The 25,172-nt window shown below is 45.6% G+C and overlaps 1 protein-coding gene and 1 long non-coding RNA gene across 3 annotated transcripts in view; both read right to left on the reverse strand.

Annotated features, from left to right (window-relative positions):
* The window catches only part of RORA (RAR related orphan receptor A), a 711,297-nt gene extending 687,259 nt beyond the window's left edge, over positions 1-24,038 (reverse strand). The window contains exons 1-2 of one of the 2 annotated variants that reach the window (XM_035708680.2): positions 23,945-24,038; positions 23,263-23,503 (exon numbers count right to left, since the gene is read on the reverse strand). In XM_035708680.2, coding sequence (XP_035564573.1) covers positions 23,263-23,428 — 166 coding nt within the window. In that variant the 5' untranslated portion in view covers positions 23,429-23,503; positions 23,945-24,038. Of the gene's footprint in view, positions 1-23,262; positions 23,667-23,944 lie in introns of those variants that run through there. The other variant, XM_025472618.3, reaches the window with a different exon arrangement.
* LOC112675825 (uncharacterized) lies at positions 12,835-20,861 on the reverse strand. Its single transcript, XR_003146097.3, has 2 exons — positions 15,098-20,861; positions 12,835-14,862 (listed from the first exon to the last, which is right to left on the reverse strand). It is a non-coding gene; the product is annotated as an uncharacterized LOC112675825 (long non-coding RNA).
* Positions 24,039-25,172: the final 1,134 nt, after the last annotated feature.

A 25,172-nucleotide genomic window follows, 5' to 3' on the forward strand; every position in this document is an offset into this window, starting at 1 on the left:
TTCACAAAACTATGGTTGAGGGCTTGTTGCATGCAAACCACTGTGCTGAGTTTCCTGTAAACACAAAACTTACTCCACCGCATCCCATTCTCAAGGATTTCACAAGTTAGATGAAGACTCATATGTAAACATCCTAGTAATGATCAACATGATCATACACAGTTCCAAGTAAGGAAGGCTGGCCTTCCCTGCCTGCCCCATCACACCACCAAAGAAAGAAACAGGATGCTTTTTCCAAACTGGTTTCTTCTTGACTGAGAAAAGGAAAATCTTCCCTCTTTAAAGCTATGGGAGAGAAGGATGAGAATGTGGTCACATCTGGATGCAGCTTGCTCATTTTCTGGAAGGCCTGGAGGCAGAGCCCTGGGCAGCCCTCTCTGCCTACAGCTACCATATCTGAAGCTCTGAACAAAGGAGAGTCTGGGGTCTACTACAGAATGTCCTAGTTTATCTTTCTGTACAACAGCCTACAATATGGATTCAACCAAGGCAAAGCTTTCCCAGGACCCAAGAGGCGGGGTGTGATGCTCTAAACATAACTTCCATCACCGGGAATAGTAAACAGTCTAACATCTAAATTCCAAAAGATATTACTGATGCCATTTATAATTTTCATGCTAAATAAAATGAGTCAACTTGCTGGCTTTCATAGGTCCACCCCTATTATGCAGTTGGAAGAATCTGTGTGTGTGTGTGTGTGTGTGTACATGCGTATGTGTAGACACATATGTACATACGCACACGCACACACACATTTCTTGTGATTCAAACCTTTCCGAAATGTAGAATAGAGCACAGTTACAAAACACGTTTACCACACGTAGATGAGGAAGGCAAAAAGAATAGCCTTTCTCCTTCACTCTGCCTAACACACTAGCCAAGGACAAATTCCAAGAAATTGAATGGACCTGGGAGCAGATGAAGATGGAAGCATATTGCAGGTTCACCACATTTCCAGAGTAAAATCTAAACTGGAGAACCATTTGAGGAGCATCCAGAACACTAAGTTGCTACCCTCCATTAGCTGAGAGCTTACCAAATGGAAATGCACAGCCCATCTTCACTCTCCACACAAAAAAGAACAGCAAATAGTGAAATTACTAGAGTTGTGTAGCCTATGGCATCTCTTTTAAGAAGTCAACAGCCTGAACACTTAGATTAGTCCTTTCCTCCTGCTACCTACCTTTTCTTCACAATAATATTTAGTAGTCTTTTTGATACACAGCTGAAAAGCAAAGCACAGACTTCTCTGCAAGTATTTCCCTCTCCAGATTTGTTGCCACCCATAAGGATTCTGATGACTTCCAGAGGAAAACGCTGAAAGTAACACTACTAAAGTCAGGCTAAGAGCCAGTGTCCTTAACTCTTGCTTCCAAGTAGTTCATCACCCAATGCGTAAAACAAATGTAAAACAACAAGCCTGCCATCATTGGGAAAGCTCTTGAGTTGAGTTCCCTAATGGGGCAGCCTCACATTTATGGTAGTTATATATCACAGAACAGGCTGTATGGCGAGTGCTTTCACATTTACTGATAGTTACTCCATACTGCTTAACCACACGTTCACTGACCCAGAAGCTAAGTCCACTGACTTGGGAGGTTTCAAATGGTTTAAAACACAAGACTCCAGCCTCCTCGACAAAGAAAGGCATGAGATAAAGAATTAGCATTTCTCTAAAAAAAGACCCGTTTTTTTCCCCATATGGAGTAGGCTACCATGAGAAGTACCCCGCAGGGAAAAAAATAAGAGTGAAAGAAAAAGGAGCCCATCAGCTGATGATCGGATAAACAAAATAAGGTATATCCATACAATAAAAGGTACTCAGCAATAAAAAAGGACCGAGGAACCAAACCTGCCCCAACTTTGATGAACCTCAAAGACATGATTCTAAGCGAAAGAACACAGACACAGAAGACCATATATTATACGATTTATTTAAATAAATGTCCAGAAAAGGCAAGTCTGCAGAGACAGGGAGTAGATGAATGGCTATCTTAGACTAGCAGTTGGAAGGGGCAGTAACAGCAAACGGGCATGAGAGCTTCTTTTGGGATGACAGAAATGCGTTATGACTAGATTGTGATGTTGGTTGTACAACTCCATAAATTTACTAAAATCACTGAATTGTACAATTAAGAAGGGTGAATTTTATGAGATGTTAATTATGCCTCATCTTTTAAAAATGGTAGAAACAATAAGGAAAGTGTATTCCTTGCTAGCTCCTTTAGAAAGTTCGGTCTTTGTCATAAGGTCACAGAATGACAGAGACGGTAGGACCTTGTAGCTCAGTGTGTCCCTGAACTACACCTGGAGTTCACCTGAAAAAGGTGAGGCAAGGTGTGGGGGGTGAGCCACAGCCAGTTCCTCAAAGCCGCTTACATAATTAATAGTGGAACTAGGATCAGAACCTAGGCCTCTTAATTACTTGTCCAGTGCACTCTCTGGTTTGAGATCTTTATTATTGTGCTCTATGCAAACTCCCAGGGTATTAACCACACAGATAATAAAATGTATTCATGAACAGGTGTCCTTGAGTCAAAGATTGATATGTCTGGGAGTATATACCATACTGGATAATCCATGATTTAGTTATTCTTTGCCTGCATTTAATGTTTATATATTTTATCTTCTTGTTGTCCTAGTATTTGTCTTTTACCTGAACTCTATGCCTGTGTATATCTTTAAATCAAGGATTCTTTTCTTACCCAAAAGATTCATAGATGAGTTTTTCAGAAGCTGAATCAACTCTGAAAGTCTTACTGCTTCAGTACAACCAACAGCAAACATTCTAATTCAGACCTAGCCACAGGGGCTTGTCTTTCTAATAGAAATGTAAAATAGATCTTTATTTGCCACAAAATTAAAATGTGATCCAATTATGCAGAATCTGAAGGAACTTGTTGAATTAAAAAAAAAATCACACACTAATTTAAAACAATGATACCATAGCCTTAATTACCTTGGGTTTTTACTACTGTAGCTTTCAAACAGTACTGGAATATGAGGAGACACAGCCATGCCTAAGATAAAACATACATAGAAAAATAGGATTCTACTTAAACAAACAAATGAACAAGTTAAGGATTTTAAACAACTTTTTAGAGATAAGTTGACCACCCTGAAAAAATTTTAGTAGGCTTTAAGCATCAACTGATTTTATGGATTGTATGTATGGTGTTCCCTGCAAATTCATATATTGAAGCCCTTAGCCCCAACGTGATGCCATTTGGAAGGTAATTAAATTTAAATGAGATCAGGAGGTTGGGGTCCCCTCGATGAGATTAGTGCCCTCAGAAGAGGAAGAGACACCAAAATTTCTTCTTTCTGCCATGTGAGGATATAATAAAAAGCCGGCTACCAGCAAGCTAGGAAGAGGTCCCCTCACCAAGCATCAAATCTGCCAGCACATGAATCTAGAAATTTCCAATCTCCAGAACCATGCGAAAATAAAGTTCTGTCGCTTCATCTACCCAGCCTATGGTATTTTGTTATTGCAGCTGGAGGGAAGACAATCAAATACTTACGTTACAGTTATGCAGACTTCTGTACTATTCATTACAGCGATCAAGGTTAAGTGGTTATACAACATCCCTTTCTCAGGAACTGGATCAGGGGTTAGTTATTCGTGTGCATTAAAGTATGTGAGAAAATATTTAGCCTTCCTAAATCTGCATTTTGCAAGGGCTATTCTTGCAGTGACTTACTTATACATTTATAGCCTATCTCCCAATGCTTTTGCCTTGGCATAAAGTGAAAATTAAAATAGAACTGCATATTTAGCTCAACTTCCCTGTCACAGAACCAGCCCTCAACTTTCTAAAATGTATGACTTTAGCCTTAAAATGATGCCTAGCTCTGAACCGCTTCACTTTTTAGTTGTCTGTATATACAGGGGCCAGTCCCACGGACGCTCCCAGGAGGCTGGGGGTTCCCCAAGAGGCAAAAGTCTCTTCCTCTGGAAGCACAGGGGAAAACATGCAGTTAACGAGGAGGGCCAGAGCTTCACTGACCAATGTGTGTGGAAGCTCAAAATTTAAATATACCGATGACCTCACACTCAAGAGGCTCCAAAATGCCTCTAGGGATCAAACTTGTCCAGCCAGTCTTTCTTTCTCGAACAAAGACCAACACTCTTCTCCGGTCCACCTGAATGACCCAGGTGATATCTAAAGTGGGTAGAAAAATTTCACAACTGAAGGCAATACATGTGCAGTGAGGCCTGTCTGAGCTCTCAGCCAGAGGATCTTTGGTTTGGTTAAGAAACAAATATTCTGTTTCAAATTGCAGAGGTTAATTAAGCCCGTGACTGTTAGAAGAGAATAAAATCACTTCATATGCACAACCTCTAAATTATCAAATCCCACACAGACCTCAATTTTCTCAAATAACTCAGTTTACCTCATCTGTGGAAGAAAAAGGCAGAACCGGCAATCACAGAACTATCTGAGGTAGGCTAAATAAAGCTACGGATACCTTTCCCTTTGGAAAAAGAAAAACAAACAAATAAACAAACGTTCATTGAATCAACGTTAATCCTCAATGTTTTGCAGGCAGACATGGGGCCCCTGAAAACATTAGCCTCACCAAGGGCCAGAACTCTCTTCTTGCATCTCTGTGCAGAAAAGCCCTGACCCTCCACTTTCACTCTTGGGATGGAGGCCAGAGCAAGAGAAGTCAAGCTGGAGAACTCCCCACAGTGGTTCTCAGGTAACCGGCTGGTTAGATTTCATCTTGTGGGGTTAGCTTTGCCTCGTTAGCAAAAGGAGGCACTTGGCCTGGGCTTCGAACGATTTCTGTTTAGGTTTCTTCAGGGCTCAGTACTAAACAGCCCAAATAAAGGCTCTGCTGTCCTGAAGGGCACCTTTCAAGAGAAACAAAAATAGGACGCTCGTTTAACAAAAGGGGACTGTTTGGCCACCAACGTCCTGAACGGGGTCTGACCGTAGAACTGGAAGGGCTTTCTGAAAAGTTAAAAAGACGGAGAAGAAGAAGAAGAAAAAAAAAAAAAAAACAGCAGCAAGAAAAGAATCATCACAAAATCACCCACTCCAAACCCTCCTTCTCCCTTAGAAGTGCCAACGGATAAAATATAAACCTCTTTGAAGAAAACTCCAGCCGGAGCTCAGCTTTCAGATTTTAGAAGGCGCTGGCATCCCAAGGCCTCCCCACTGTCAGATCAAACACGCACAAAATGGCTCCCTGATATTTGCCCAGTTTCCCCCATACCATAAAAAACAGGCTTTCATTTTAATCTACTTACCACACTGTGGGTGAAGGCCTCTAATTTCACAGCACAGAGATAACACAAATAATTCATATGACATATTAGTGGAATATCTACAGGCAAAGCATTTAGTCAGAGCTCATGGAAGACAATGTGGAGCCCAGCGACCGCCTCAGAAGGCAAAGGAATGACCCTTCCAACAGGCAGAGCAACCCCCCCCCCCCCAGTCACATTCAGGGGAGTCAAAGGTAAGTTCAGCCTATTAGCACCCGAGTTGTTTTAAGTCAACAGGTCTCCCTAATTACCCAGCACTTCTCTAGTCCCTCCACAGCCGGAGACATCATCGACTCCTTCCCTTTCCAGGACCTCCAGGGGCTTGTGCCCTGTGTGCAAGCCCCCTCGGGAAACACCAAGCGCCATACACACAGGGTGGCTGTCCCACTGTCACCATAATCGACACCATCGTCTGCCCGGCCAACAAACACTTGTGCCTTTCTGGGTCTCGCTCAACAACAAGGGGAAAAAAAAAATCTCCCATTTAGTTTTCCGTGGCCAGACCCATCCTTTGAGGATCACACACCCTTTCTCAAGACCCTCTTTCAACTTTCTCTCCCACGAAGCCTTTCTCCCAGGGTAATGTGGAGACCTCTCCACAGCTACTATTCATTCCATTTCTCCCAACCTTGAGGTTCTGCCAAGTGTGAGGCAGATTCCCTTTAGAGACAGGATAAATCAATGCTGAGCTGTGTAGAAAGTTAAAAAAAAAAAAAAAAGGCAGGGGAGGGGAGGTGGGCAACAACTCTACAATCATCAATTAGACATGATGGGAAGGAGACCACCATCAAGGCAGATAAAACTCAAATGCAACCTGCAGCAGCAGGGTGTATTAGAACCTCACTCTGACTTTAGAGATGTTCTTGGTGGGTTGTTGTTGTTGTTTTAAATGCCTTTAGTAAATGTAAAATTTCCAAGTCCAAAGCCAGTTTTTTGAGATACTCTTCTCTGTCGCAGCATCGATTAATTCATCTCTTTTCCTTTCTCAGCTACACCCACTTGGACCTTAGGCTTAACTTCTTTTTTTTTTTTTTAAGATTTTATTTATTCATTTATGAGAGAGAGAGAGAGGGAGAAAGAGAGAGAGAGAGAGAGAGAGGCAGAGACACAGACAGAGGGAGAAGCAGGCTCCATGCAGGGAGCCTGACGCAGGACTCGATCCCGCTGAAGGCAGGTGCTAAACCACTGAGCCACCCAGGGATCCCCATAACTTCTCTTGATGTAAACATGTACACATGTCCTGGTATAAAAATTTCACCTTCAAAAAAAAAAAAAAAAAAAAAAAAAAAAAAAATTTCACCTTCCAATCCCCTGTTAAAAACACTGTTCCATAACACCTCCAGCCCAGCTGTCCCCCCTGAGCTTCAGGCCCTTGTTCAAATACTGTTTCTCCTGATTCCCCGGCTAACATGCTCACTGCCGGCCCCAGATTTCCAACTGCCCCTGACACATTTCCCCAGGACCTTGAACTAAGTTCAGGGACCCAGATCTCCTCCCCTTTTACATCCCACTCCAGTCTGTCCCGGCCAATAATTGCACCCACCTCAGGTAGGGACTCCTGCCATTACCTCCCTTGTGAGCATTCCATTTCACCTCTTGGGAAATGCTACCTCAGAGGCCACCCCTTCCTCAACCCCAGTCCTGGCCTGCAGTCCCTCTTTTCAAAGTTGTCACAGAGCTCTCCTAACTCGGCCCCTTACCTACACTGTCAATTTTCCACCCCAACCTTCAAACACACTTATGCTTACGGACCTTATTGAAAAGAAATCAGGTATTTTTTACTTGCTCAAAATTTTGCAGAGGAAAAGTGTCCAAAGGGCTCACCTGGCCCCTGCCTGCTTTGTCCAGCTTCACCTCCTGGGCCTTGCCAACAGACTTCATGCCTCAGCCAAGCTACACCTCATTCACCCTACCTGAATGTGCTGTGAACTCCCATCTCGTGTATCCTGGCCCACAACACCCTCTCTCTCACTTTTTGTCTTCTAGGTAAGTCTCTCCTCATTTTCCCCAAAACTAGGCAAGGCTATCTTCCTCAGTGAGCCTTCCCTGCCTCCTCACAAGGAGTGTTCTCCTTCTTCTGTGCGCTATGTATTTTGTAAGCATCTCTGTTACAGCATTCTCCACATTTTCTGAAATTACCGCATCTCTCCTGCCTATCAATTCCCTAACTCAGTTTGTTCCTCCACTGATCAGCACATGACCTGGCACACAGCAAGTGCTCAATAAATACTTGATGAATGAATGAAAGGAGGCAATGTATTGCTTCACCTTTAAACATCTGAAGCTTTCAAAGAATATTAGATTTTCTTACCTTATCCCAGTCTTTCCTCAGCTGGCTCGTCTTCCACATATTGATTCTAAACTGCATGGTCACTAGCATCCTGAGGGCACTCACTGAATGCCCAAGTGACAGAGAAATGGGACAAAAGACTCAAGACAATCTATGACAACGCCCCTCCAGGAACTGAAGACCAGTGGAAAGATAAATACACCGAAGCGGCAAAATATGAATTCAGTAAGAACTGTACCTAATGAGTGATCAAACCAGAGTGTGTTTGCTACTAAAAAATAATAGAAAAAACTAATTAATAAAGGCATGTTGTCAAACACCATGGTAATTTTCACTGTAACATATTTTAAGGCACAATACACTGATTTTTTTCATTGAGGTTTGCAATAAAATTTCTCCACTAAATATATTATTTTTTTTCACTAAATATATTCTTAATCCACATGGCAGGCATTGACACTGTATGCTCTCTCTTCAAATGTTCACTCGAAGTTTAAAGACAATATTGTTGATCTATAATACAGCAAGGGCACAGTTGTTTATGACACAGATTTACTTTCAACATTTTAGTCATCATAGGAAGCATTATATATATGAAAGTTAAATATATTCTAAACTTAATATAATCTCACCTCTTTGGATGAGGTCCTTCTGAGGTTCTAGATTACCAGGTGGTAGTACTAATTGACAATGCTACAAAAGCAAAACTTTGGAGCAGGGGGAGGGGAGACATGGAGACTACAATAAAATCCCTTCCAGATGGCCACTGCATAAAAATATGGGAACGAAGTCTTGGAGGCAGCAATTCAGCCTGAGATGCCCCAGGTTAAGTCTTCAGAAGTTCCCTGGAAATACCACTCTAATAGTTAGAAACTCACACATAATGCCAAACAACCCCACCCCATATCAGCGCTTCCAGGAGTGAAGGGATAAAGTCACTGGTAACATGGCAAAGTGTAAGAGTCATGGACTTTCTAATTTACATGTTCCACTGGGAGCACCCACACTGAATGCTGCCTTCTTAGATCCTGTCTCTGCTCTAGGGTTAGCTAATGACTTGAGGAATAAAAAATATGCCTCTATCTTTGTGCTGTGGAAGAAGTTCTTTGGCCAGTATCCTTCCCTGGGAGACAAGTGACAAAATAAAATGACCCTAATTCCTGGATTTTATTTTATTTTTTTTAAATTTTTATTTATTTATGATAGTCACACAGAGAGAGAGAGAGAGAGGCAGAGACACAGGCAGAGGGAGAAGCAGGCTCCATGTACTGGGAGCCCGACGTGGGATTCGATCCCGGGTCTCCAGGATCGCGCCCTGGGTCAAAGGCAGGCGCCAAACCACTGCGCCACCCAGGGATCCCAATTCCTGGATTTTAATGGTTCTTCCCCCAACCTGAGAGATATCAATTAACAGAGGTTCTTGGGCATGGTAATAACGACCAAGATTTTGAAACAAATGCACAAACCCTTGTTTTCAAACCCTGTCCTTGATACCATATTGACTTGGCCTACCATAACTGACATCTCTCCCCATGCAGGCTAGTCAACTTGCTAAAAGACAAATGAAGGCAAACATTTTTATGCCACAGTCATCATGTATTTTCTTTTTTTTTTTTTAAGATTTTATTTACCCATGATAGACAGGCAGAGAGAGAGAGAGAGAGAGGCAGAGACACAGGCAGAGGGAGAAGCAGGCTCCATGCCAGGAGCCCGACGTGGGACTCGATCCCGGGACCCCAGGATCACACCCGGGGCCAAAGACAGGCGCTGAACTGCCGAGCCGCCCAGGGATCCCCTATAATGTATTTTCTTGATTTGCTTGACTGGCACAATATATGTGTGTGCCTGTGCATATATGTATATGGACATGTGTGTATGTGTATGTATATACATAGATATACATTCACATTTAAATATATAAAGATGTCGGGACGCCTGGGTGGTTGAGTGTCTGCCCTTGGCTCAGGGTGTGATCCTGGGATCCCAAGATCATGTCCCACATTGGGCTCCCTGCATGGAGCCTGCTCCTCCCTCTACCTGTGTCTCTGCCTCTTTCTCTCTCTCATGAATAAATAAAATCTTTAAAAATATATATATAAAGATGAACTTCTTCACTGAACAATGGCTTATTTTCACTAACTGTTCAATATTATAGGATAGGGGCTTCTCAGCTAGAGTCTGTTTCTTAAAAACCAGCTACTCTATGCCTATAAATGTGTGTATTACCCACACAATCACAATACAAATTAGACAAAATAGATGCGTAATTAATGGTGTAATTCACTTTACAATGGCACTATTACTACAGCATTACTCTATTTTCATGACTACTGGATATTAGAACTGGCTTCCAACATCTCTGAGTAAAGAAATAAAACAACCTAATCAGAGTGTCAATTAATTCTGTAAAAGTCATATAAGATACTGAAACTAAAATATTTTCACAGCATCCCAGAAAGACAGGTTTCCACTCTTGCTTCATTTCCTCTTCCTTGCTAATGCTTCTACCTACTATACTTTGACCCAGCCTCGTCCAATTATAAGCCAAAATCAATACAAGACCCTCTGCAAACTTAATTGATTCTCTAAGAAAGGATATTATAATCCATCAGCACACTCTCACCTTATGCTAACATTATTTTCCTGGGTTTACCCAGTACCACTGTGGTACCCATAACTACTCTTTCTCACACTGCTCTCTCTCATCAGCTCAACTACTGTAACAGCAGAGCAATTTCAAGCAGGTTGTGAGTCTCTGAGAGTATTGCTTGCAAAGTGCATGTAAATTATTAGATTACATTACAAGTGAAAGACTCAGCAGTGGGTCACCGTAGTGGAGCATTAATGTAGAACAAGTTGAATGGAACCCTCGCAGACAAGCTTCTCCAATGTGATTTTTGGCAGGGAGGAGAAAGTGAGTAAAGGGGAAGGGAGGGCAAGGAATGATGATGGGTTGCTGAAAAATGAGGCGGGAGAGAGAGCTCTGGAGCACAGTGGGAAGGAGGGCACTCCCACAGCCTCAATAGCTGGAGGGGGTAGCCAGCAGGGCAAAAGGAAGAGTAAAAGTGAGGGGGAGGAAACAGGCAGAAATGGGCCCTGTTCAGGTTCAGTGGAAGGTGTGAGGTGGAAGCTCAGGAAGCCCAAATGAGTGATGAGGTTGAGCTTAAAGTGATTTGTCTTCACAAAGATTCAGCCCATGGTGGCTGAGCTGAGTGACTAGGGCAGATCCAGTCAGGAAAGGGAACTAGCAGTAAAAGGTAAGGCTTCCGATGCCTTCAGATAGCCTTGCTTGTTTCATAGAGCAACCAGTCCGAACCAGGGAGGAATGATCTAAGGAAAGGGAGTCACAGACCTGAGGAGGAGACAGGCAACAGAAGCTCCTGTATCTGTATGTGCTCCATCATCACCACCATCACTGGAGCTACAGTCTAGGTCTAATGGGCACCCTGCGAGGTGCCATGCGTGCCTAATCACAGGTCACCCTCAACCATCTTGGGAAGCCAGCATCATACACATCTCTAGTTTTCAGGTGATGAAAGAAACAAAATGAGTGATGAATGCACTTACCTAAGTCAGACAGCCAGCACCCAGCACACCTGGGCCTCTGGCCCAGGTCTGCCTGACTCCCGGCTGGCTCGTAACACGCATACATGCTGTTTCCCAACATGTTTGGCCTTCATCTGAGTTGCTCAAGACTGGAGCGGGCCTGAACCTGCCATGGAGGGGACGACTGGTAGATCTGAGAGAGACAGAAATGGGACAAAGAAGGGCAGCTGGGTCCATACCCAAGGCCTAGCTGGAAGTCTGAGTGAGTAGAAGCTGTGCTTGCAGAGTTGGGAAGTAGAGCGCTGAATCTACTGAAAAAGTGACCGGCTTGGCAGGGCAATGTGAAAGAGATGCTCTGCACAGTTAGTGAGCACTGACTTTTCGCAAAGCACTGCGCAGGAGTAACAGGATAAACCACGGTGCCAGTCCTCTTGGGGAGACTAGACACCTAGCCGGGAAATAACACTGTAAGACAGTATAAAGCAACCCGGCAAAGGAAGAGGTTACGTGCTTACTGCATGAGCCAGGCCCACCTGACAACTGAAGAAGACAGGGATCACGAGAACTGCAGGAGGGAGAGGGTGAGTCTTATCTCGTAGCCTTATCTAAAGCCACTGCAGGCTTTCAAGAAGCAAAGAGAGATTGGGACAGAAGATGGGAGCACTGGGTTGGAAAGAAGAAGAGGGGAAGGGTGAAAGCATGTATGGGGAAGAGGGCTAAGGATGGCCACATCCAAGAGGCACTTAGAAGAGAACCTCCAGACCAGGGGCTTCGTTGAGAGATGCCACCCCTAGAATGCAAGATCCAGGAAGGCAGGGATCGGCCCTCAATCTCGTTTGCTGTGTTCACACACAAAGCGCTCAGCAAACCTCTGTCCAGAACGCCATCCTTGGGCTTTTACACAGTGACATCAAATCCAAGCAATGGGGATCCCAGAATCTACATTCTGAGCCAGTCTTGGCAGATGCATGTCTAAAGGTAACGGGGTATTAATGAGCATGTGCTAAAAGTGGTATAAAGATACCGTATGATTACAAATAATAAGTATTTACATTATTTTCCATCCCCCACCTCCTCCCTGAAATCATAATGAGTAACACCTGGAGTCCAACATCAGTTACTGTGGAAACACTCCATTCCCCCCTCTACCTCCCCTTCCCACCCTTCTCTCCCTCCCTCCTACAGCCAGGCCATGGCTCACAAAAAGGCTGCTTCTACCTTATGTCCACAACGGGGTTTTTAAAACTGTGAGAGACAGCCCATAAATAGATCATGAAACCAATTTGGTGGCTCATGATTTATATCTTGTCTTTAAATAATAGAACAAAAATAACAGTGCATCACAGGTAAAGGATAAATATTTTACATGAAAAGTTTATTGCATGCACTTGTGGTATGTATGCGCATGCATGTGTGTGTGCGCACGTGTGTGTGTACTGGGTCACAATGTAGTATGTTTTTCTCATTGTAGATCACAGTATAAACACCTCAAAGATATCGTCCTAAAGGGCAATAAATTCCAATATTGGACGCTTCTTTTCACATGCAAGCTGAATGAACCTTGTTTTCCTGATGATCCTGGCTGAATACCTGTCAGAGGTACTGCTCTTGGGGCCAGTAAACTTGGCCCATCCTGAAATACTGAGCAATTCTGTGTGACATACGAAGCGCAGAATTAGTTCCTTCAACGCACCCCCAGTTTCACAACATACAAACGATCTTTCTTTTAGAAAAAAAATAAGATTTATTTTTTTCTAGTTACAAAAGTAATACATGTATAATGCAGGAAAGTCAAAAATACAGAAGGGCACAAAAAAAACTCACACTAAAAATAACCATTTTATCATTTCATTATTAAGGTGTACGTGGGTCCATATTAATACACACACTATAGTTTTTTACAAAAATGATGTCATTCTGGGCACACTGCTATGAAGGTTATTACTTTTCACTAATAGATGACAAACATTTTCCCCTATCAAGAGATACTTTTCTACTGGAATAGGATTTTTACTAGCTATTATAGTATTCCACGGGTGCACTTCCTCTTGAGCATCTCTTATAAAAGACACAGCCTTTCCTCTGCCTTGACGAAAAAGGGCAGTTGCTGAGAGCCAGCCTCTCCATTCCACCCTCTGGCTGCATCCAGCTCTAGCGAGCATAACCGCTCAGGCTGGCACCGATGACAAGACGGTCCCTTCCAGAGCCTCTATTTTACTTTCTATGCAATCAGCAGTGCATAAGATACAGGCACTATTTTCACTATGCTTCAGAATGCTTTTACTGACATGGCCATGACTGGTGTTCATGGGCTAATTTTCATATAATATTCAAAATGCCCAGTGGGATATGAAAACATAACAATTACTGATAATGCTCCATTACTGACGCACAACCAACGTCACATGCATTGAGTTTCAGAGATGTCAGCTACCTCATGCTGGATTAACTTGTGTATGCATCATAATATCCTCAGGGGGGTTACCTGGCAGGACGGGGAGAGGGGGTTCAGGAAATTGATTCTGTACCTGCTGGAATTTCCGAGTATCTCGGCACAGCACACAAAGGCAAGGAACACTGGAACGCTTCTACAAAGTAGATGACCCATACTCTTGTCACAGTCTTGCCACTTACTAGGAATGGGAACTCAGACACATTATTAGATCTCTGTGAGTGTCAGTTTAAAGGAGAAGGGCCAGGCTATATGATTTAGAAGGCCGCTTCTGCGTCTAACAGGCCTTGGGCTAATAAAACAGCACCGGCACCAGCATGGTGAGTGAGCACCACACACCTAGCACACACCTAGCACACACCCTCAAGCTCGAGGTGAGAAAAATGAGCTTTAGGACTTGCTAGAGCTTCTCAGTGTAGCGTCAGTTCTCCAACTGATTCTCTGTAAGGCCTCAAGAAATTTTAGGGCTCACTAATCTTCAACCTTTGTCCTTCACGCTGTCAAATTTTACATCTTCTGGGTTCACAGCCCGGTCTATAGAAACTGTCCGGGTTCCCACTTTCCACATCAACATGCTCATCAGAAGTGGACCACGAGTGCCAGAAATGGCTACACGCAACTCGCAATTTCATACCTGTCACCATCAGTCAACTAATATGATCACTAAAAGAAGAATCATTTTTGATTATCAAAGTATTTCATTTGCGTTTGCTTTCCAATGCTTCATTACCTGGACAATTGAGAGTTATGGGCAGTTCATCCTCCCAGATGCCCTGTCCTTTCAGACGTAATATCCCCATCATACAAACGTTCCTGGGAGTACACGCTGTATCATTACCATGGCCTTCTTACCATCCCCTGGCTTTATGACTGTACAGTGAAAATGAAAAGCAATGCAGTTTATTGAAGAGTTTTTAGACTTGCTAAATATACCCTTGTTTCTTCTGTGATTGGTATGTTGAAAATCCATTAACTGCTATACAGTGAGTCTTCCCCAGGACTGGCATCGATCATATGGGATGAGAAAAGCCTCTCTGCTTCTGGAAGAGCAGAATCACATCTGGTTGTCTTTTCTCCGTCTTTGTCCATTTCTTCAGGTTTCTTTAAAACTAATTGGAAGAGTCAATAAACATGCCCGCCAATTCCCTTAACACGCTAGGAAGCAGATCAGCATGCCCTTCAGACCTGTTCTTGTTCTGTTTTTCCAAGTATTCCCTTACCTGCCTTTGTCAATTGGCATTCTCGACAAGTTCGTCATAACTTCTCAAAGTGTCAACTTTTCCTCTTTTCATTGCCCTTGTTAAAGATAATTTAAAATTAGAAAGTCACATTCCGAGCCATTTCAGAGTCAATGCTAATTTCATTTTCCTTTGCACAGAAGTCTCCTTCCCTCTAGAGATTCCCTTCCTCGTTCACAGCCCCCACTCCCCAGCCCCAAACAGGCATTCTTCATCCCTGTATGCACTGCTCCGATCCCCTACTGTACCCTTCTTATCTCTCCCCCCAAAATACTTCACCCAGTGACACACACTTTAGCTTGTGGTTCTCCTTCCTTCACTCCACTTCTGAGAGAAATGTCTGTGTCTGGAGATTGTAAAGTCACCTTCAGGAAAGAGGCATACAGTTGGCTGTCAATTAATTGGGATAAGACAGAAAAAATTACATCGTGTGTAGCTTTGCTTCTCAGTACATGCATTTATGCTTTGGGGATCAAGAGGATTTCTCCCACACAACCTAAAATTCATATTTATGCCTTTTGTTTGGCTATAACTAATTCTCTGTCTAGCAGCACAGTAGTTAATGGTTGGGATTATTTAAAACAGTGATTACCATAGCTCGTTATAAATTCAAGTGTTGATTCCTCATTTTTTTCCCCCTATTCTGCTTCACCTCTACCACTTGCAATCTGCCTATTTATCCTTGGTAGCATCCTTTGCTCATAAAATAAGTCCAATAATTTTATCTTCTATAATTTTTAGCCCCCCATCTAGTTTGACATATAGACTTTAAGCCAGTTTATTTTCCCCCATTAAGCACAGACCCAAACGTCACCATTCCTGTCACGTATACAATTCCATCAAGTTTCAGAGTGTCATTTATACACAATTTTATTTCTTCTTACTTCTTTCACACACGCCTACCACTTACGTACAGCAACTTCACTACATTCATATTTCATAAACTTCATCAGCATTCAGCCAAATCCTCCCCCGAAGTAAGCTAGGTATTTTTAACAGTGCGCTGCCTCTTTCACAGGCTTGAGGATCCTGTACTAAGTGGCACCCTTCCTTGCACCCCAGAAGAGTTTCATCTATTACGGTCTGTTCATGGATGGAGGAACTTCCTGATTATTTAAAAAAAAAAAAAAAAAAAAAAAACAACTTTAAGATAGTTCATAATCAAAACTCAAATGCCCAATAATGTTGCTAGAGATGACTCGAGGCTGGGAGACTATAAATCCTCTATGCCATAAGGGTTCCTACTCAGTTCCAGCCTCCGATTGAGCTTTGGGGCAAACAGTGCTGGTACAGAAACTTCCTGGCACAGCCTGCAGTCCTCTGGCACCTTTCAGGGCGTGGGAGACCTGTACTCTCGACTGGTGGTGGACACTGCAGAGGGCCCTGCAGCTGGCCACCAGGGCCTCACTTCTGTGGACGAGACAATCACCAGGAAACCACAGGGCCACGCCACTGTCAATGTGCCATAGCACAGAAGGTGCTAGGACAGTCTGTAATAATGACCTGTCAATGGAGGTCATAAACGTCTGTTAGGAAAAAACAACAAGAGACCGTTCTTCTATCAACACATGGGAATTGGTACCTGTGACTCCTTTGTCACATTGGCATTTAAAGGGGGAGCAAAAAGCGAGCCACAAGATGTGGCACATTTATTCCTCATCACGCCCCGTTCCCCTCTCCTATGGACTTCTCTAGATAATCTCCTTGATGTCCTTACTCCAAAAACAAAATAATCATAATAATAATAACTGGGCTGTCACAAAAGAACGCCACGACTCCTAAGATGAATTTGCAATGCTGTGACATCAAAGATGCCAGAAGATAACCACAGACTATCATTAAGTCAAGTGGGAGGGCCCTGAGAAAGTCAGCCTCTGATGGTGCCCTCCTGGGCATGCTTCCCACACTGGCCCAGGGAACAAAGGCCCAAACTTGAAAGGAGAATTTCCTTTGGGGGAATTTAAACGTTCTTTATTGATATTCTTGAAAGTCTTCCCTCAAACCCTAGAATGTGTTAGTTTTTAGGATTTGTGATACCCTCTCAACATATCTAAGGAAGAGGCAAAATTAGCCGATATTTCTATTTGCCATTATTACAAGTAGGGGGAGAAGTTACATAATGCTACGGTAATACCTTACATAACTTCTTTGTAAATAAAACAGCCTTCCTAAACATCTGAGAGTGATTTTACATCCACCATAACTGCAGGGAAAAAATTAAGGTTCTCGATTCAGGTTGAAATTTTCCTAGAAAGTACAAACCTCAAGTAACTAGTCAACTAATTAAAGTGAATGTCTGCCTTGCTCCTTGCAAGTCAGAGGCCAAGGAAGGCAACTAACAAAACATACTGACATCGAGGATTTAACAGAAAAAGAAAACAATTTCCAAGCTGGGATCAGGGCAGATTTAGTCCAATCTCTGGCACTGTCTCCATTCACAGTTCTATAATGTACAATCAGAATTCATCCTCAGAACAGTGACCCTGTGGCACTGTAAGATCCTCAAACCTCAAAGAAAGATTCAATTACATTCCCAATGTTCTTTCTAGGGTAGGAAAGGGGACTAGCACATTAATAAAAAAAAAATTCAAAACGAGAAAGACAGAAAAGATTTCTGGTTAATCTACTGTTAGCCAGAAAAACTAATTCATTAGTAATGCCTTGATACCCTTATAGAAAAATCATGATTTACTGTATATTAATCAACACTTGAACACTGATTATCTGGAGTTTTTTTTTCAAAGCATTAATTCAAAATGATTCACTTTTATTTCTCTTAACATACGGTTTAGTAAGGTGGATGAAAAATGGAACAGCTCGTTTTCAAACCAACACTTCCGATTATGAATCACACACACACACACACACACACACAATCGGCACCTCCCCTAAAAAAAACAAGACATTTTTTTTAATGATAGAAAAGAGAACCATATAGAGAAAAAGAGAGAGAGAGAGACTGTTCCTAATATTCTCAACAGGATGACAGTCTTCATATTCAGAAAGATATTCTACATTCTAGGTTAGTATTCACTCTGGTACCTGAAGGCCTTTCAAAGCAGACTCTTGTTGCTCTAGAAGAATCTATCACTAATCTGGGATAACTGGTCAGGAATCTCCTCAAGGGAGTAGATGACGTCTACCTCAAAGTACCTGAACAATGGCTCACGGAAGACAAAGAGGGGAAGCAGCAGCACGTTAAGTCATATGAAGAGAGCTGGATTTTCTACCAAATTTAGTCTTCTGCACACATGGAGGTCACATTACAATCTGTCCCCAGACACCTGAAATGTCATTATGTATTTTGCTTCCATAAACACATAAGGACACAGGTAACCTAAGAAGCACAATTCATCAAGTAGACTAAGAAGATGAGGGCAGAGAGGAAGAGTGCTCTCAGAAAAAGTGGCATCTAGGGATCCCTGGGTGGCTTAGCGGTTTAGTGCCGCCTTCAGCCCAGGACGCAATCCTGGAGTCCCAGGTTTGAGTCCCACATTAAGCTCCCCACATGGAGCCTGCTTCTCCCCCTGCCTGTGTCTCTGCCTCTGTGTGTGTGTGTGTGTGTGTGTGTGTCTCATGAATAAATAAATAAAATCTGAGAAAGAAAGAGAGAGAGAGAGAGAGAGAGAGAGAGAGAAAGAAAGAAAGAAGAAAGAAAGAAAGAAAGAAAGAAAGAAAGAAAGAAAGAAAGAAAGAAAGAAAGAAAGAAAGAAAGAAAAAATGGCATCTGCCGTAAGAGACCACACAAACAGAATTTCCAGTGACATCCAACTCAGTCTGCCCTTCCAACAACACACCACAACTTTCTGGAATCAGAAATGGGAAAATGTAGAGAAAAATGTGCATCTTAAGTCAGAAGTGACAAGAGTATAGCCCAAGGAGAAGCACCCACGGGCTTGTCTCACTTGCGTTCCAAAGGTTAGCTCTGGACAGGGGTCAGATGGCTTCCAAAAACAATTCGGCTGTCACCAAAAATCCCCAGAACGTTTCACCTGGAGGCACAACTACAACAAATAATGTCCTCACACCTCCCTACATCCCACTTAGGAGCCTGGTGTGGAACTAGCAGCGTGTGCTACACCCCTTACCAACACCACCACCTCTGCTGCCTTGAAAACACATGCTGAAGGGTCTCATGGTGAGGGCTTCCATGAAGACTCCATATTTCCAGTTTTGGAAATGGAGACATTCTCTAAAGCCAAGGCTCCTCATGATGCTAGTAGGTTCTGGAAAATTCCAGCAGGTGACTAACATATAAGGAGTCTGCTGTACATGTTTTTAGCTACTCAGGATTTGACTTCTGGATTAAGAACACAATTCTTCTTAAGAAATAAGGGGGAAGCAACAGAAGAGGTTATCATAACTATCACCAAATGCATTTCCTAAAATTATTCCATTACATTTTTTTGAGGGTATAATTACAAATGTTTTTATGAGCAATTTACCGGAAAATTAAAGTCCCTTAGTTTAAAAAATAATCATTCCGTTCCTCTGGCAAAGGATTTTATCCCAGCCAGTAGCTCTTTTCAAACTATGGGGCATCACTTGTTCACTGTGGAGAGCCAGGTCTATGTTAGAAAAGTTGATCTGAGAATCAATCTCTAGAAAAGGCTACAAATTGCCAGGCAAGAAGGGTACCTACCAGAAAGCGAATCAGCCAAGACTGGAAGAGGGGGCGTGGAGGCAAAGCACTATGGTTATGTGACTCTAGAAGTCCTCACAGGGCAACAAAAAACTACAGGCCTTGTTAACTGATTTTAAGTCAATCTGAGCTTCCAGGGGGTTCAATCTCAACCCAACCAAGCTTTTCAGTGTTAATCCCATCTTCTGGTTTCGATTTTTCCCTGAGGTCGGCCTGCCCTAAAAGCCTTCAACCTACAACCCTGGTGTTCCAAGCCAACTGCGTGCCACGCAGCCCTGTGAGGATAACTTTAGGGAAGTAAAATATGTAAGCTTCTGGCATGCATATAATAACGAGATTCTGGAAAAGGGTTTTTAACAACAGTTATGTCACAATGCTTATGGCTCCCTGAAGTCCCTGTAAGCCTTGTTAAATTAAAGATTCGCTGTGGTTTTTTCTCCGTTTCATTCTTACTTCCCGTGTTGCCTCCTGCCTTTCTTGCCTTTCATTGTGCTGTAAAGTTGGTACTGAATGACACCAGCCATCATTAATACCACCTAGAAAACGGGACAGTTTCGTGACCACCGCTAACCATTCCCTGCTAGTCTTAAGGACAGGGGGAAGGAAGGCGTGTCTTTCAGATCACAAAGTCTCGCAACTGATTTTTGGCAACGCAGGCACTAAGGGTACGCGGCCCATTCACACGGGGATTCCCAGGAGTCTGGCATTCAATAACAGCTTCGAGTCTACCCAGGTAATGTCTCATGAGGTCACCTCAATGTCATGAGAATCCAGACCACAATTTCTGCGGACTGCAAACACCGGCTGGCTGGAAGCTGCTAACCCCTCTACCTCTCTGGAAAGCACCTCCCAAATCCAAAAGCTTCCCACTTCACCCAATGCCAAGAACTCCATTCAATCCTCCTTGAGGTTGAAAATGCTAATTATAAGGTGATGATGTTTGCTTTTCCTTTTGAGTTGTGTGCCTTTATGTTTTAAGTATTAAAAAGGCGTAATCACCTAGTGTGTAGGTTAATTTCTTTCCGATATTGTAATTTATGCGACATTAATACTGGATGCCAGCTCCAATTTTCTTGCTGCTTACACTCTGGGAGCCGACTTTCTGCCAACACCATTACATCATCTGAAAACCCAAACATTTCCCATTTTCAAATCACTCTCATCTACCAGGCATACTTACACATTCTCTCTTCTTCTCCCTAGGTCACACACACACACACACACACACACACACGCACAGATTGGTATCCCTGAGGAGCAGACACTACATCTGAGGTTAAAGTCTGCAAATGCACATAATTTCTGGAAGCTATTACTACTGCTGTGTTAGCTAAAGGATGCCTCCATCTCTGACCTTCCTTTTTCCATTCAGACTGTTACATAACCTACTGCCTGCGTGCAGGATGTGAGTTGAGTGTTTGGGCCTTACCTCTTCTCCCTCCCCCTAGTAAATCTCTGGAGAGATGGGGCACGGGTTGGTTCAAAGAAGAGTGAGTGGAGGGTGACTCTGTAGGGGGCAAGGGGACAAAGGTCAACAGGTCAGCTGGGCAAGATGCATTCCACCTCTACTTTGTCCCTCTCCCCTTTTTGCTAAGCCTAGGGGGCTAGTGGTACTGAATGCCCCAGCGTTATATAATTTGCAAGAACAGCAAGTTACGGATTTGTTAGTCGGTTCTGCAGCCTGCCACCCTGATCTCCTGCAAGAACACCTCCTGGCAAGAATGACACCTGAAGATGCTAATAACACACAGGAAGGGGGAGGTTAAGAGAGAGGGGGGTGACAGCACAAACTAGAAATTAATGTGGCTTCCTATATACTATGTTACCCCCCTCCTTTAAAAAAAAAAAAAACTCAGAAAACACATGAAGGGGATTTTCTCCAGTGTTTCTGATTAACCCTGTTACATAACCCGCTCGCATTCCAAATCCACCGTCTCAGGGTCTAAATATACTCTTTGCAGCCAAAAGCTCTCCACACACAAACTCACCGAGCTGGCGGCAGGACCCGGCCCCCAGCCTTGATCCCCATCCTCCCTTCCCGGCCCTTACTGCACCCCCTCCCGCTGAAACCGCGCTTCGGCGTGTTCACTCCTCGGAAATCGCCTTTAATTAAATGTTTTTCGTGTGTGTCATCCTGATGGCTTTTACTGTACTCGAATTCCGTGAATGGGAAAGCGCCCGGACAGGGGGTGTGGCTAAAGGGGGGGGGGGGGAATACTGTAAAACAGCCAGCACATGATCAGCCATATTCCTACCTCCAGCGGTAACACCGAGAGGAAGGGAGCGGCTCCCGGGCCCCCACTCGCCGCTCCCCGGCCCCCCCCAATCGCCGCCAGGAGCCGAGAGGCAGGAGGAGGGGGCGCGCGGGGCCGGTGATCCTCCATCCCCGGATCCCCGGCCCTGGGCTGCTGGCGCGAGCCCGCTTCCTCCGGAGTGACAGGCGTGATTTATACATTATTTACAACAGTAATTAAAGCCGTAGCTTCCTCCTGTTCTTTGCAAACTTCCAGGCGCAATCAAATAAATAATCCCCCCACCACCACCTCCAAGAAAGAAAAAAAAAAAAAAAAACCCTACATCAGGTTCTGACACCTTTAAAGAGAGTGAGCTTCCCCCCCCCACCCCCCAGTAACTCGACTTTAGGAAAAAGCAAGGAGGGGGCAATGGAGCCTCCCCCCTCCACCCCACCCCTACCCCGGCTCATACTCTCCAAAATGAAGTGTAAAGATCGCTGGGAGGCGAGGCTGGGCGGGGGGGGGGGGGGGATGGCGAGGGGGGGCGCATCTCTCGCACTATCTATCCAACCAGCATCCAACTCTCCGCTGACCATTCCCAGGTTCTTGCAGAAACGCTGGAACCTCGGAGAGGGAAGGATTCCCGGGGCAGAAATAAGTTTGGGTGCATTTCGAGCTTTCCGTTTCTGCTTGTTTGCTTTTGCAGACGCTCACTCGGGAGGCGCGTGGAGCGCCCCACGGCACCGCCGCCCTCCGCGCGCTGGCGCGCACACGCCCCCCGCCGGCCCGGGCGCGGGGCTGCGCACCCCCGGGGGCTGCAAACTTGCGCATCTGCCCTCGCCGCGCCCGCCGGACAACTCGGGCGAGCGCCTCGCGCGCCCGCACCCCGCTTTCTCCAGCCCTTCCTCCAAACCCCAAACCCACCCGCCGCGTTCCGGAGACGGTGCCCTCGTCGCCCCCAGATCCAGGAGCGCCCCCTCTCCACCCTCGGGACTCCCCGGGTCGCTCACTCCTCCCGCACCCCCTCAGCTCCGCGGCGGGCGGCGGGCGGGGGGGCGGGGGGTGCCGAAAACACGCCCGGTCTGGGGCAGCCGGGGCCGAAACTGTCAAGAGGAGAAGAGGTAAAGCGGGAGGAGGGTGGCCACGAACGGATTTTTTTTTTTTTTTTTTTTTTTGCCTCCTTCCTTCTTAAAAGGACACTGCCGCTTTAAAAGTTTCTTTCCCGGGCCCCCGCTCCCCGGTTCTCCGTATTTTGGGGGAGCGTATTTCATTCGGGCTACGCGGCTTTCCTCCTCTCTTTGCAGAAAAATCCAAGCCAGGGGGTGAGCCCGCCGGCTGTCAACCCTCCTGGCGGCCGCCCCCGCCCCCCTCTCCTCCCGCAGACCCGAGGACGGGCTGCAAAAGTTTGCAACATTTTTGGGGGGCGGAGGGGGGAGGGGAGGGGGGCTCTCCGGGCTCGGGGCGCAGCCGCAGGCTCGCGCGCGGCCCGGCCCCCGCGCTCCGGGCGCCCGCTCCCGGCCGGCCCCCGCTCCGCTCCCGGGCGCCCGCCGCCCCCTCCCCAGCCCCTCTCGCAGCCTCCTACCTCTGCTGGTGCTGGAATAGCTCTGTCTGCGCACCGCGGCGGGCGGCTCGCTCTTGCGGGCGGATTCCTGGTTCAGCGGGGTCTCCCTGGCGCCGGCGGCCGCGTCCGCGCCGCTGCTGCCCGGCTCGCTGGCGGCGGGGTCGGGGGCTGCCGGAGCTGACTCCATGTTTTTTCCCAATGTAGAGATCGCTGGAGATGGCGAGCTCCGAGACTCCCTCTATCTTCTGTTTTCAGAGCAACTCTATGGTACCAAAAAAAAAAAAAAAAAAAAAAAAAAGAGGGGGGAGAAAGAGACCGGGGAGAGCAGGAGGGAGAGAGCAGGCGGCGGCGGCGGGCGGGAGCGCGAGGGAGCGCGCGGAGTGTGTCCGGGCGGGCGGCCGTGTGCGCCCGCGAGGGGCTGGGAGGCGGGTCTGGCCACAGGCAGCGCTAGCGAGAGCTTCCCAGCCGGCCCCCACACCCACACCCACGCCCACGCCCACGCCCCCACCCTCCGGACCCCAGGCCGGGAGCCGCAGACTGGCTGCCAGTGGGGGCAGGGCGGGGGGCGGGGGAGGGGGCCGCAGGGGAGAGGCTCTGCTGCCCCGATCCTCCCCCGGCCCCGGCCCCGGCCCCGGCCCCGGCCCCGGCCCCGACCCGGCCCCGGGACCGAAATGGAGATCAGCGAGGTGATCTGCGTGCCTACTTCTGAGACTCTCTCTCGGGAACAGAACTCGTGCCCCTCTGCACGCAGCCGGCCTGGGAACAGCCACATGGGATTATCCACGTTGGGGGAAATCGCAGGGAGCTCCCTGCCGGCCCGCCCAGGACTGAGGATGAGACTAAAAAGGAATTCGACCTGGGCCGGTACACGAAGGAAGGAGGAGGATGGAGTGGGGTGGAGGTGGAGGTGGAGGTGGAGGTGGACGTGGGGGTGGAGGTGGAGGTGGAGGTGGAGGTGGAGGTGGTGGAGGGAGGGGGGACGTGGCACTTCTTACTTCGGGGATTGGGACGGCCAGTGGGTTTCCAGACGTGGTTTGAGAGACATCTGTGTCTAAAACCCATTTGGGGACTAGAATCGCCATGGACGGGCAATTTCTGGTGTGGTTGAAAGAGGTGGCTCTCAGCTTTCTTCGCTGTTTCCTCGGAGAAGGATCCAGAAACCACTTGGCAGGGCAGTTTCCACCGAAGAAAACTTTGGCCTGTTGGGTTGGTGACTATCTAAGCGGGTTGAAATATGCCACTCGGCAGCTAGTTCCTGTGCGGCTGCTAATTGTCAATTCCCACCGGTAATTTTGCTATTAAATGTACAGTCTCGTGCGTAAAAAGATACGCTGCAGAGGCATTAATAATGCCTCGACGATAAAATCCAGATAATTAACAGCTCCTAATAAGTGACATCGTTGTAGACGTCATTCTACACCTCCCTTCCATGGAAAGACAACCATCCCATAGTAGGCGTTTAATGAAATCCAGGGACAGTAGAGAGTTGCATCCCTATTACCTTGACCCCAAACTCCAGTATGAGGGAAAATAAATTGGGTGAGTGGAAAACATTCAGGGGGTAGTAGCCTGCCGCCTCTGCCTCGGTACTCAACTCACCAGTTCTTTTTGCCTGCCCAGACACCGATGAAATCAGTACATTTGTAACACACACTCCCACCTTCCTTTCAGAAAGCTCACAAATTTTGACGATAAAAAATATTATTACATACCAGAAGGTGGCATAAATATGTGTATTTAGGGGGTTGGGATGGGAAAAAGAAGTAGGGAACGTTTTGCTTTCTCTACCTTCCTAGTTTGGAAAAAATGCTTTTTGAAAACAAGGGTGGGGGAGAACCTAGTTAGATAATTGCTTAAGTGGAACCTCCATATGCCAAACTTCACACATGGTTTGTGTTAATGTTACTGATCTTGGTCTGATTTCAAATACA

Source organism: Canis lupus, chromosome 30, assembly GCF_003254725.2.
Source record: "Canis lupus dingo isolate Sandy chromosome 30, ASM325472v2, whole genome shotgun sequence".
Lineage (NCBI taxonomy): Eukaryota > Metazoa > Chordata > Mammalia > Carnivora > Canidae > Canis > Canis lupus.